The 12,364-nt window shown below is 38.5% G+C and overlaps 1 protein-coding gene across 1 annotated transcript; it reads left to right on the forward strand.

Annotated features, from left to right (window-relative positions):
• Positions 1-2,724: 2,724 nt before the first annotated feature.
• LOC145771591 (eukaryotic translation initiation factor 3 subunit E-like) lies at positions 2,725-9,706 on the forward strand. The gene is made up of 9 exons (XM_082583297.1): positions 2,725-2,970; positions 3,215-3,331; positions 5,401-5,527; positions 6,245-6,426; positions 6,725-6,913; positions 7,258-7,488; positions 7,961-8,122; positions 8,378-8,473; positions 9,612-9,706. The coding sequence occupies exons 1-9, from the start codon at positions 2,776-2,778 to the stop codon at positions 9,648-9,650; spliced, it is 1,338 nt and encodes a 445-aa protein (XP_082439423.1). The 5' UTR covers positions 2,725-2,775; the 3' UTR covers positions 9,651-9,706.
• The last annotated feature ends 2,658 nt before the right edge of the window (positions 9,707-12,364 follow it).

Raw genomic sequence — 12,364 nt, forward strand, 5'->3', positions numbered from 1 at the left:
TTATAATTTTTAGGATAAGCTTGCACACAGCTCTGGTTCCAGAGCTACTTCTGGCTCCATCACTAGTGCAGTCTACCAGGTTGACGTTCCAAATCACCACATTTTGGCACTATATGACATCTGACGACGTTGTGCAGAAAAAATACGGGAATCTATATCAATGCCGACATGGAAACAACAGCAGCTCTTTCAAAACCAAACAAAGATGAATTAATGGTGTCTAATTGGGTAGTGGTGGAATTTAATATTGGTTCAACCTCCCGAAACACAACTGGTGACAATAGCAAATTGTATGCAGGCCAAATCACAAGAAAAAGTTTCCAATTCAGTTTAAGTCAAATTCTTAAGGCCCCCATACAATTTGTCTTGTGACAAGTACTCATGGCCCTTGAATAAGGATCAGACCTTTGTGGACTTTGATGCCATATCTCGCGTTCTTCCAGAACCAATCTTTGATCGACGAAACAATATTTTCTTTTCTGTGTCATTTGTCACAAACTGTAAAACATGTATTGTAATCGTTTTGGTGTTGGTATCCAAAAATTCATTTTTGTAACATCCACTGTTGCCGCTGTGTCACAGAAAGGTGCATGATTGATGATACTGTCGTTCAGTAGTTGTTCATATTTCTTTACTGTTTATGTTAGCAATTTCTATTCAATAAACAAGTTGATTTCAATATACGGTCATTAAGCCTGGTGTGGCTAATCGCGACCATGAGGGTAACCAATTGTATAAAGTCCCTACCAATTGGGCAGAAAGTTATTTTTCTACTGTAAGTTATTTTTAAAAACACTGCTTGTGGGCAAAGTTGTATAATACCATGTTAAAATTGCTTGATCCACAACTAAATGTGTAAAATATAGCCAAAAAACTAGCTGTGGGCAAAGTTGCCACTTTGGGGACAACTTTGCCCAGCAAAATAAAACAAAAAAAAAATAATGAAAAAGATTACGTCTGATAATTTAAGTTGTTGCATGCTTTAGCACATGTCTTTGCAAACCAGATAAGCCATTGCAACAAGAATTACCTCCTTTACAACAAAATTTACAACATATAATTGTCAGCTAACTCATGATATCTGGGCAAAGTTGTAAGGTTTCATGGTATTCCTTTTGTCCATCAGCTTTACACCACACATTGCTTTCAGTCTCACCATCGCTCTCTCAGTTCTTCTTAAAATCTCTTAGTATTGAACTCATTCCCTCGGGAACACCAGCCCAAGAAATATCGTACGTGCCACTGATCCAGTTGAATAAAACTGTTAAATTTAGAAGTTATATAGGCACTTTTTTCATTTTTTCTCTTCTCATCTTTTGCTTTGAAAGAAAAGGTGAAAGAAAAAATACCGTACGATACGTCATGCCGGTCAAATAGTGTTTTAGATTAAAAGACCGCAGCCGGTCAAATAGCCACTGCCTAAATATATTAAAACTTTTGTGCACTATAAAAGTGATGAAGTATTTGTCAATACTGCTGACTTGTGCACCTGGCCGTAATACACTTGATAACTGGACTCTGTATGAGTCAGTCGTGCATGTTGTGTTTTAACCACTTAGGTTTCCAGTTTTATCAACAAATCTATATTTAAGGCTAATGTCTGACATTCTAATGTTTTTAGATTTTCTTCTGTTTCTTGTGTCAACGTTGCTTTACATGTAACGTGCCCCATTGACATGGCACAATATGATTTAACATCCAAGGTGGGATGCTATCTTGACCGACATCTTGTATTTCCATTATTGGATTTCCATTATTTATTTCCATATTAATCTATGCTCTAACTCTCGCTGATCGCAGTTTCTGCAAACATTTTTCCGCAGTTTCCGCTAACCTTTACCCTAACTCTAACCATAGAGTAATCTATGCTCTAACCCTCGCTAATCGCAGTTTCCGCAAACATTTTTCCGCACTTTTCGCTACTAACCTTTACCCTAACTCTAACCATCGAGTAATCTGTGCTCTCTAACCCTAACCCTCGCTGATCGCAGTTTCCACAAATATTTTTCCGCAGTTTCCGCTAACCCTCGAGTTGTTTGCTGAAACTCCGATTAGCGACTTCGGCTTTGTGCTATTAAACTGTGATCAGCGACTTTGGCTTTTTTAATTTTTTCTCTCGATCTTTTCAGGGAACGAACTGTTCAGGGTACGAATTAGGTTGCACCCCAAATTGATAATACTCTAACTTTATTCTCACATTTGAAAAGCTGTAAAAAATTGGGCTGAAATGCAGCAGCCTAACAGTTGAGTCACTTCGGGTTAAAATTTAGTTTAAAAAAAAACGCTTTCGGGTAGTATTGAACTCATTCCCTCGGGAACACCAGCCCAAGAAATATTGTACGTGCCACTGATCCAGTTGAATAAAATTGTTAAATTTAGAAGTTATATAGGCACTTTTTTCATTTTTTCTCTTCTCGTCTTTTGCTTTGAAAGAGAAGGTGAAAGAAAAAATACGATGCGTCATTCCGGTCAAACAGTGTTTTAGATTAAAAGACCGCAGCCGGTCAAATAGCCACTGCCTAAATATATTAAAACTTTTGTGCACTATAAAAGTGATGAAGTATTTGTAAATACTGCTGACTTGTGCACCTGGCCGTAATACACTTGATAACTGGACTCTGTATGAGTCAGTCCTGCATGTTGTGTATTAACCACTTAGGTTTCCAGTTTATAAACAAATCTATATTTAAGGCTAATGTCTGACATTCTAATGTTTTTAGATTTTCTTCTGTTTCTTGTGTCAACGTTGCTTTACATGTAACGTGCCCCATTGACATGGCACAATATGATTTAACATCCAAGGTGGGATGCTATCTTGACCGACATCTTGTATTTCCATTATTGGAATTTTTATCTGAAAAAGACATTTTTGATGAAAATGATTTACAAAAAGGAAAACTGGAACTTCTCAGCAATACCAACATGGTTGATTTTGCAATGGATGTTTACAAATCACTATATGAAGGAGAGGTGATGAATGGTTGCATTATGTGTTGAGATTTCAGATTTAATGTTAAATTTTTTCACACATACCTGTAATTTTAAACTTGGCAAGTCATGATGACACGAATGTATCAATGGTTAAATTTCACCATGTGCTTTTTATTGTTTGCTTTACTTTTCAAGTGTCATCATAATACATCTTTCAAGCTACTTGTCTTAAAAAAATGGCTAGGCCTGTATACATATGTTTCATGTTTACATGTTTTTGAAGGATATTCCAATGCATTTACATGACAAAAGAAACCAAGTGGTAGGTTTGCTGAAGATGCATACAACAAAGACTGAGCCAATAGTGCATGTCTTTGAACAAGAAGAAGTTCGTAAACAGGTGCTTAACATTTTTTATTCATTAATAAATGAAATTATTAAATTTCAATCTAATCTGTACCGGTATGTCACAGTGGCATGGGTCTGCTACTATTCGGTGAGAGTATTTTTCGGAGAGTTCCCTATTCGGTGATTTTTTGAATTTTTTTTGAAAATTATCGGGTACCATAGCCTAATCAGAGGTCGATCTTAACTTTTTTTTTTACAAGCCCACCGGACTAGTTGTTCCCCGTTTTCACTAGCGTGCACGATTTTTCACTAGTCCGACCAGTTTACTGAGTTTTCACTTGTCTGATGACGTATTAAGATATATAAGTGTTTTGGCTTAGACTGAAACTAACTAAAGTAAAGGCTTTCAGATTTCAGTACGCACAAGAGAGCAACAATACGCACAAAAACACCTTCTCATACTACAGACGCAAACAATGCAATTTTAAAACATAAAAAATAAATGTGGCATGTGGTGTGTGCTTAATATTTATTTATGTTTTAATATTTACATTGTGTGCATCTGTAGTACGAGATGACATGCCACTCGCCAGGGTGGTACAATACATAATATTCGTTCACTGTCAAAAGAAGTGGACTATTGGATGGATTGCGTTTGGTTAGGCCTCTACCGTCAGATCTGTCTGGCTTGTTGGGTCAGCATAACTCTTTAGGTCACGGAGGCACACGCGTTAGACAACTACCCAGCTAACACTAAGCGTTAGACACTTTGTAGTAACGTTGAATCAGCATTTGATCACGATATATCAACAAAAAAACGTTAATTTGTTTCGCTAACTGCTGCTTGCTGGGATGCTGGCTTCTCCGTGCTGGCGTGCTCACTACTACCACGTGTCGTGTCTAGCGAAGTTGCGAGAAAAAAGTAGTCACGTGCTCAGTTGACCGACTTTGCAGCCTTCTTCGTTTGCAGTATTTCAGAGTGACGTCGCCAAATCCCCATTTTGTAAACGAAAACTTTTCACCGGCGAATATTTTCACTAGCCAATCGGACTAGTACTGCAACATTTCAACTAGTCCGCGCAAATTTTCATTAGCCATTGGCTAGCGGACTAGCGTTAAGATCGCACCCTGCTAATTATTTATCATTGCCGCTTTTACATCGTTTTAATGTCGCTAAACATTGAAATAAGACCCTAACGCCTAACCCTAAAACGGCAATGATAATTAGGCTACGGTACCCGATAATTTAAAAAAAAAATTCAAAAAATCACCGAATAGAGAACTCTCCGAAAAAGGCTCTCACCGAATAGGGAACTCACCAAAGCGGGCCATTCCGCAGTGGCATAGTGATTTCAACTCGAATGAAGCGAAACTTGGTTATTGTGTCTAATGGTGAGCTGTTTAGAAGTATTGTTTGCAGTTCTGCTATGCCAAAATTCCATCTCTATTTTCTTTTTAAAACTCCTATGAATGCTTTTGTTCAATTTGTTTTATTTATCTGATTTTTCAATCTGTTTTTTTTTTTACCAGCAACTTACATAGCAATAAACAAATGTCACAAGTTATGCAATAAAGTGACAAAACAGAAGTTAAATAAATTTCCAATAATTCTATTATTTTATTTTTATAAAATTGATCTGTAAGTGTAAGTCTGGCTTCACACAAATTATTCCATAGTCCATATCTGTACTTCAGAAACCACACCAGGAGATGGCAGTTGTGTATTGTTGTAAATTGTAAACACTAAACAGTAGCAACATAAATGCAGTTTTCTCTAGTAAACTCGACAAAAATCCCTAGATAAATGACTATATGTAGTGTACTAGGGATTAAGTTTAACACTGTAAGCAATATCTCTAAACAGCCTTAACATCAGACACATGAAGTAACCAAGGCCCACAGCATTCTGGTTAAAATCATTATGTTTGTTTGTTTATCTTTATCCTGCATTGCGGGAAAGCGGACTTGAGCGCTATGCATCGGTGTACGCCTTCCGACGTAGCCTACACCCTGACCATGTGATTTCAGGATTTCATTCAATCAAGTATCGGCCTTTTGCACTCTGACTTTTAGCTAGATCTTGTATTATTATAATAGTATTCTTTGTTTAAAAATTTTCAGATTGAAACAACACGTGAAGGAAAACAGCTTTTTGAATATCTTGAAAAGCATCATAACTTTAAACTTGAAGATCTGGACACGCTGTATGATTATGCAAAGTTTCAATACGAATGTGGAAATTATTCTGGTCAGAACAAGAATTTTATAAATGAGTTAATTACACTTTTACTACTTTTTGGTATAGTTTCTACATATTTATTGATATAAATTCAGATTTCAAGGTAGTTTTGGTAAAAAATCAAAAGAATTGCATCGTATGACATTTTGCTAGTTCCTGATAGCTGATTAGCTAAACAAAAACCACCAAAACTGCAGTGGCCCCTTCACTAAATTCTGTAATGCCTGCAAGTCTACAACTTGCGGTTAAGGAAACACAGAAGGCCTATTAGGCCCATACCAGGTATGCAGTATATGCACCCACACTTTGGTGTTCTGGATGTTACACAATACTTTTCGGATACGGTAATTTTATTTTACTATTTTAATTGCAACTTGCTTATGAATGTATTTGTTTTTGTATTTCGCATTACAGCTTCTGAATACTTTTTTTTATTGTGTATCACAAACCTTCCTGTCAAAAGCATTGACCCACCCAACTGAAAAAATAGAAAACCCCAGACATTACTTTTTGACATGTAAGCTTTATGCCTAAAATGTATAAATAAAATATCACAACGATTGATGGTGTATATAACCACCGAAAACTCAATAAAATACACTTTACTCAAACTAGCGCCTAAATCGCCTGACGTCACCGTTTAGACGTCTGTCTGGCATGTGACTACATGTCTGCTCCTACAAGTCATGCTCCGACGCTCTCTAATATGTTTTTCTTGGTTTACAGGAGCAGCCGAGTACCTCTACTTTCATAGAGTATTGGTTCAAGCAGACGACAAACGGGCCATTGATTCATTATGGGGCAAGCTTGCTAGTGAGATATTGATGCAAGACTGGGACACTGCCTGGGAAGATTTGCATCGTCTTCGAGAGAACATAGACTCTAACGTTGTCGCACGACCATTGCAGGTACTTGTCCCTGTGGCAGTTGCACGAAAAAGAGTAAAATAATTAAGGTTTTATTTCGAGAGATTCATGATTATCCATCCTCGATTTGACATCACTATTAGGATGGCCTGTTTTCTCCATGCAGCAATTTTCTCACCGCTTTTCTCCATTTTATCTGTTAGTCACTTTCTCGAAAAATGTATTACAGTATCCACAAAAACAGAAGGCTTACACAATTACAGAAGTTCGCATGGTATTGGTAACCACTTGAAATTCATGCAAACTAGCTGCATTTACAAATTTCTTTCATTTCCTGCAGCTTCTGCAACAGCGCACTTGGCTTATCCATTGGTCGTTGTTTGTCTTTTTCAATCACGCCAAAGGCAGAGATGAGATTATCGATCTATTTCTATACCAACCACCTTACCTGAACGCCATCCAGACCATGTGCCCGTGGGTGCTGAGGTATCTCACCACAGCTGTGATCACCAACAAGCGACGGCGGCAGGTGAAAATTTTCAGATAAATATTAACTCCAAGGATTTTATGTCGTCATCATGTATAAAACTTACGTAGTATCTGACATCAGTGCGAGTGGGACATGGCACTTAGGTACACATCACTCTAGAGTAGTAGAGATTCCCAACTGAGAGTGAGTTTCCTGAAGGATAAAGTATATACTGCATGATGAAACACACACGGTCGGTGAAAGTAAATCTATAATATGGAGGTCAGGCAACTGTAAACCAGGAAAAGATTAAGAACCCTTTCCCTAACGTTACCAATAAGTTTGGCATTCTACAAACTGCACGTGAAGTAGCAATAAACCGCTAATCTACCGACTATGGTTAGGTTTTGAAAGACTTAGTCCGGGTGATTCAACAAGAATCCTATACCTATCGCGATCCCATCACGGAGTTCATCGAATGTTTGTATGTTCATTTTGACTTCGACAAAGCCCAAGAGAAGCTTCGAGAATGCGAAACAGTTCTGGCCAATGACTTCTTTCTCGTCGCCTGCTTAGAGGACTTCATTGAAAACGCGAGGTTGTTTATATTCGAAACTTTCTGCCGGATCCATCAAGTAAGTTGTTGCATCTCAAAGGTTTCAAAACTGGTTAAAGGCTTCATCTTAACTTGATGATTTTCATCAACGTTTTATTTCCAAGCACATAATTACCGGCTTCTTGGTCGCCATTCCAGTGTATTTTCATAAAGATTTGTTTGCCGAGACCGAAAAATTTTCTGATGAAAAGTAACAGAATAAGTACGGTACAGCATTTGTCAGCTGGAAAGTTTCGCCACAACCATAACACTTGTGATAACTAATAATAATAATAAGTTAATAACTACCACAAACAAAACGTTTCGGCTGAAATTATAATTACCCGTAAGATTTTTATTTCCTTCCGATTGATTCGAATTGTTCGCATTGCTTTTCCGCACGATCTAACAGATTGCATTCCAAAGTGCGGACTGCGGGTGTTTGAAAATCTAATTGGGCATTGCTTAATTCAGCAATTCTTGCAAAGTAATATAGACATTATTCGATTCAGTGCATCAGCATAGACATGCTCGCCGACAAGTTGAACATGACAGTCGACGAGGCCGAGCGCTGGATAGTCAACTTGATTCGTAACGCCAGATTGGACGCGAAGATAGACTCGAAAATGGGCCACGTTATGATGGGTACACAGGCAGTGTCACCTTATGAACAGGTAGGTGACACATCACAGAAAAATCCGTTATTTTTATATTGATTCGATGTAAAAATAGCGAATTTTGCTGTCTGGTATGTATGTATGTAAGCAGGCTGTGTTAAGTTGGAAGCTGCTTCATAAAACACTTTTTCGCTCTTCAAATTATGCATCCGGTCGTTCTACTAATATACTGGGTTATTTTTATGGCCTTGAAGTTTTCATACCTTCGCATTCAGGTGGTGTGTATCTAACTCGTAGTATATTCACCTGTAGGTTATTGAAAAGACGAAGAGCTTGGCTTTGAGAACGCAAATGTTGTCCACGAATGTTGAAAGAAGGTTGAACAAAGAGCGTGACCGAACAGACGCGGTAAGTGCAGCACAACGTTTGGAAGTCGCAAATTCTCTCACACAGTCTTCATGTAGCTGCTAGCTAGTATTCTACTCTTGCTAACAGTCAGTTCAAAATATAGGCTGAGCCGCACCCGACGTTTGTTTGAATATTGTATGTATGACACACTTTTGCTTTTTTGACATTAACGTAACAATCTACGTTGAGTAATACGGGATAGTTGGGACACACTATGGCATTTAAAGCCCTTCATGACTCTTGCTGTTAAGGTTGTATCTTATATAGTAGCTATAAGTCAGAAAAGGTTATTGCGTACTGGACTTCCATTGCTATACACTACAGCAGGGTTTCCCAAACTGTGGTCCGCGGACCATTGGTGGTCCGCGACGATTGCACAGGTGGTCCGTAATCCGTATGGCGATATGACAAGAAATTAAAAAGTCACACATTATTATACGTTGTACAGTACGCACCCTGTCAAGAATAATTGCCGCAGTTCGTAATTAATACAGAGTTGATTTTCTCTGACGTTACACAACATTTGGAATTGCTTTCTGCACATTTCAAGAAGTACTTTTTAAAAGAGACATATGAGAATTTTGACTGGATTTTAAACCCTTTTGTTGTTACAAAGACTGATCTGTCAGGACATGAAGAAGAAGAATTATCCCAATTATCATCTGATCGGACTTTAATGCTTAGTTTCAATCAAACAGCTATTGCATCTTTCTGGTTGAGTGTTGTGGAGGAATACTCATTGCTATCGCAAAAGGCAACTAAAATTTTATTGCTATTTGCCACGACCTACATGTGTGAGACAGCATTTTCAGCTCTTACCAACATGAAGACAAAATACAGGTCCAGACTTTCCGTGGACCCTGACTTACGAGTTTGCCTTTCACAAATAACTCCGAGACTTGATGACTTATGCAATAAGAAGCAATCCCATCCGTCCCATTGATGTTGTCAGTTTTTTAAATAAATAAAATTCGGTTTTACTCATTTTTACCTTTGTATTGGAATTGGGGGTCCTCGAATAAACAGATTCTCAAATAGTAGTCCGTGGCCCAAAAAAGTTTGGGAAACCCTGCACTACAGCATAGTGGTTGATGATGTCATGTCGAGGTGTATCTTTAAACCGCTTCATCTTGTTCAGGTGCCACACTGGGCAGGCGGGCCGAAGGAAAACTGGTGAAGTGCTTGATTGTGGTTGTCGCTTTTATGATCGGTGAAATAAAGAAATGTTTGTTACGTTGTCTCAAAAATAGCAACTAATTACAAGAGACTGATTGTCTTGAGGCGAGTTGTATTTACGCTGCAACCGCTTTCTAAACAAAGACCTTTTGCACATTCACAGATGAAGTTGGAATACGTCGCTGGTGCCGGTTTGGCATGTGGCTTCCCGCTGTGTATTACATCACAAAAACTCTTAAAATCACGTTAAAAATGATATAGTCTATTATTTGTATGGTAACAATAACACAAAACTAGCTGAAAATATAGCCTACTATTAACTATACTCAAACTATGGTAGGCTACTAAATTAAACTTCAAGCTGCACGTTGGTATGAGTATAAAGGTCACCATGGTTTGGAACTTCACTGTTGAATAATCGTTAACTTCGGTGGCACAACTGGCCACCGTGCGATGTTCAGTTTAGGAAAATCAACTTGGAAAGAATCTTGAAAAAACTTTTTTTTTTTGCCACAAAGTTCAAATCTTGTATGACGCCCGTGGACGGAGATAGCTGTCAAAGAGACGTTTGGCGACATGGTAAAAGAAAATGCAATTTTAGTAAAGAGGTGGTTTTCTTAAACCATAGACATACAACCTAGGGTAGAAGAAAATCACAAAAATGGGTCATACAATATTTCAACATGCGCTAAGCGCTGCAATAGTTGTGGCCGACACAGCAATAAGCTACACAATTGATTCGAAGACGAAAGCAGCCACGCAACTAACATGCAGACAACCAGTACGGTAGCCTGCAAGCACCAAGTTTGTATTCATAACATTCGTCGTCCCACTCCAAAAACCAGGAGTCGGCCATACGGTAGTGGGCAACATATGTGGAGTACGGTGACCGTTCTTTAGAAAGTTCGCCCCGATAACTCAGTTGGTTAGAGCGTTAGCCTACTTCTGAAACGAAGATCACGCAGAGCAAGTTCGACTCTCGAGGTGTGCGCTCAAGCAACGCATTTCAGGACTGCTCTCTATTCAGTGACACCTAGTGAATGGAATAATTTTCCGGCAACAGCACTTCAACAATCGGAAAAACTTCACTCTGCCAATCTCGGTAACCGGCCCTGCGTCAAGGGCCTCTACAAGCATGCGAAACTACCAGGAATAACCAATCAAGGCTTTGTCAGTCCGAGGATAAAGATTCAAAACCAACCAAGAAACTTCATGATCACGCGGCGCTGGTTCGACTCTCGGGGTGTGCGCTTGAGCAACGCACGTTAAAGACTGCTCTCCATTCAGCGGCATGTAATGGATGGATTAATTCCCCGGCAACAAGACTTCAGCAATCAGAAACTTCACTCTGTCAATCTCGGTGACCGGGCCGCATATTTACAAAAGGTTCCCTATTTTGTGCCTATCTCGAAAACTGACCAATCAGAAGCCGCATCGCTTTCTTACGTCAACTCATTTGCAAAGTTTCTTTGCGTCGAGTTTGTAGGTTTTCTCCAGGATTGCCAGTTCTGCGGTTTTCCCCTGGAGTTAGGCTAGTTTTATTTCAAAGTCGCGGAAAAATGTTAGCAGTGGCGTTTTTTCTTGTTCACAAAAAAAGCTTTGACTATATTCTGGACTTGTTTCATCATTTTCGACGACTGGGCTACTTTTCAGTAGCAGTTGGGCTATAAACTTTAAAAACATCTGGCAAATTTAGTTTGCTCGCTGTTCGTGTCTGCTCTGCTGTCTGGCAGGCTAATCGCTAGGCTAGTACTGTGGCAGGCTATATCTCGTAATATTTTTGTATATATCAAATAATCACTGAATATACAATGTGCAGTAATGAACCGTGATGATTATCCAATTCTTACAATAAGTTACATTTTATCTGCAATTTTAGATTTGGACTATCGGACAAAAAGAAAGCATTTCACCCCTACATCTCAAATGATCTCATTCCTATATATGTTGCAAACATTTCACTGAAGTTGAAATCTTGAAATTTTGACTCATAACTTTCTGCGTTTGCAACCCAAATGCAAAATACAAAGCATATTAGAAATCAAACCGTTGGCGTTAAGTAAGGATATCTTTGTTTTTCTAATGAAATAAAAGAAAAATGTGGAAGACTCAACGACAAAATAAAAGACAAAAAATGGACAACAAATGTATTAGGCAAATAATAGATCAATAGCCGCCTCAAAATTGAATTTTTCGAGCTTTCGCCGAAGCAAAATCAGCGATAATATCTTCAAAATCAAGTTTTTGAACGTAATCTCTTTCTATAGAAAGAATCGATAGAGCTGATAGCCGATCATCATTCATGGTAGAACGTAAGTACGGCTTTATCATTTTGAGCTTTGAGAAACTCCTCTAGATTTATGACCTAATAAATGTTACTAAAAATTGAACAACAGACGAAGTACAGGCTACAGCTATCCAACATCACGCAAGAAGCAACTCGAGCTTTTTAGCTGTTGTTATATCCTTAAATTTTTTAAGGTGTAGCCTACTAGCTGTCTCTTTGTAAATCATTTTCTTGTTTTACTTTTTATTTATTTTTGCATTACTTCATTTCTCGTGCTGTGTGCACTGTGCAGCCTCATTTTGCCGCCCCTGGCGCAGAGCCAGAACCGCCAAGTGGCTGCTACGCCACTGCAGAGAAGTGCGCTGCATGGAACTTGTCTAGAGGATCAGTGTTCATACCTTTAAACAGGTTATATTGATCTATGGTCA

The sequence above is a fragment of the Aplidium turbinatum genome, chromosome 6 (genome assembly GCF_918807975.1).
Source record: "Aplidium turbinatum chromosome 6, kaAplTurb1.1, whole genome shotgun sequence".
In the NCBI taxonomy this organism is placed as follows: Eukaryota; Metazoa; Chordata; class Ascidiacea; order Aplousobranchia; family Polyclinidae; genus Aplidium; species Aplidium turbinatum.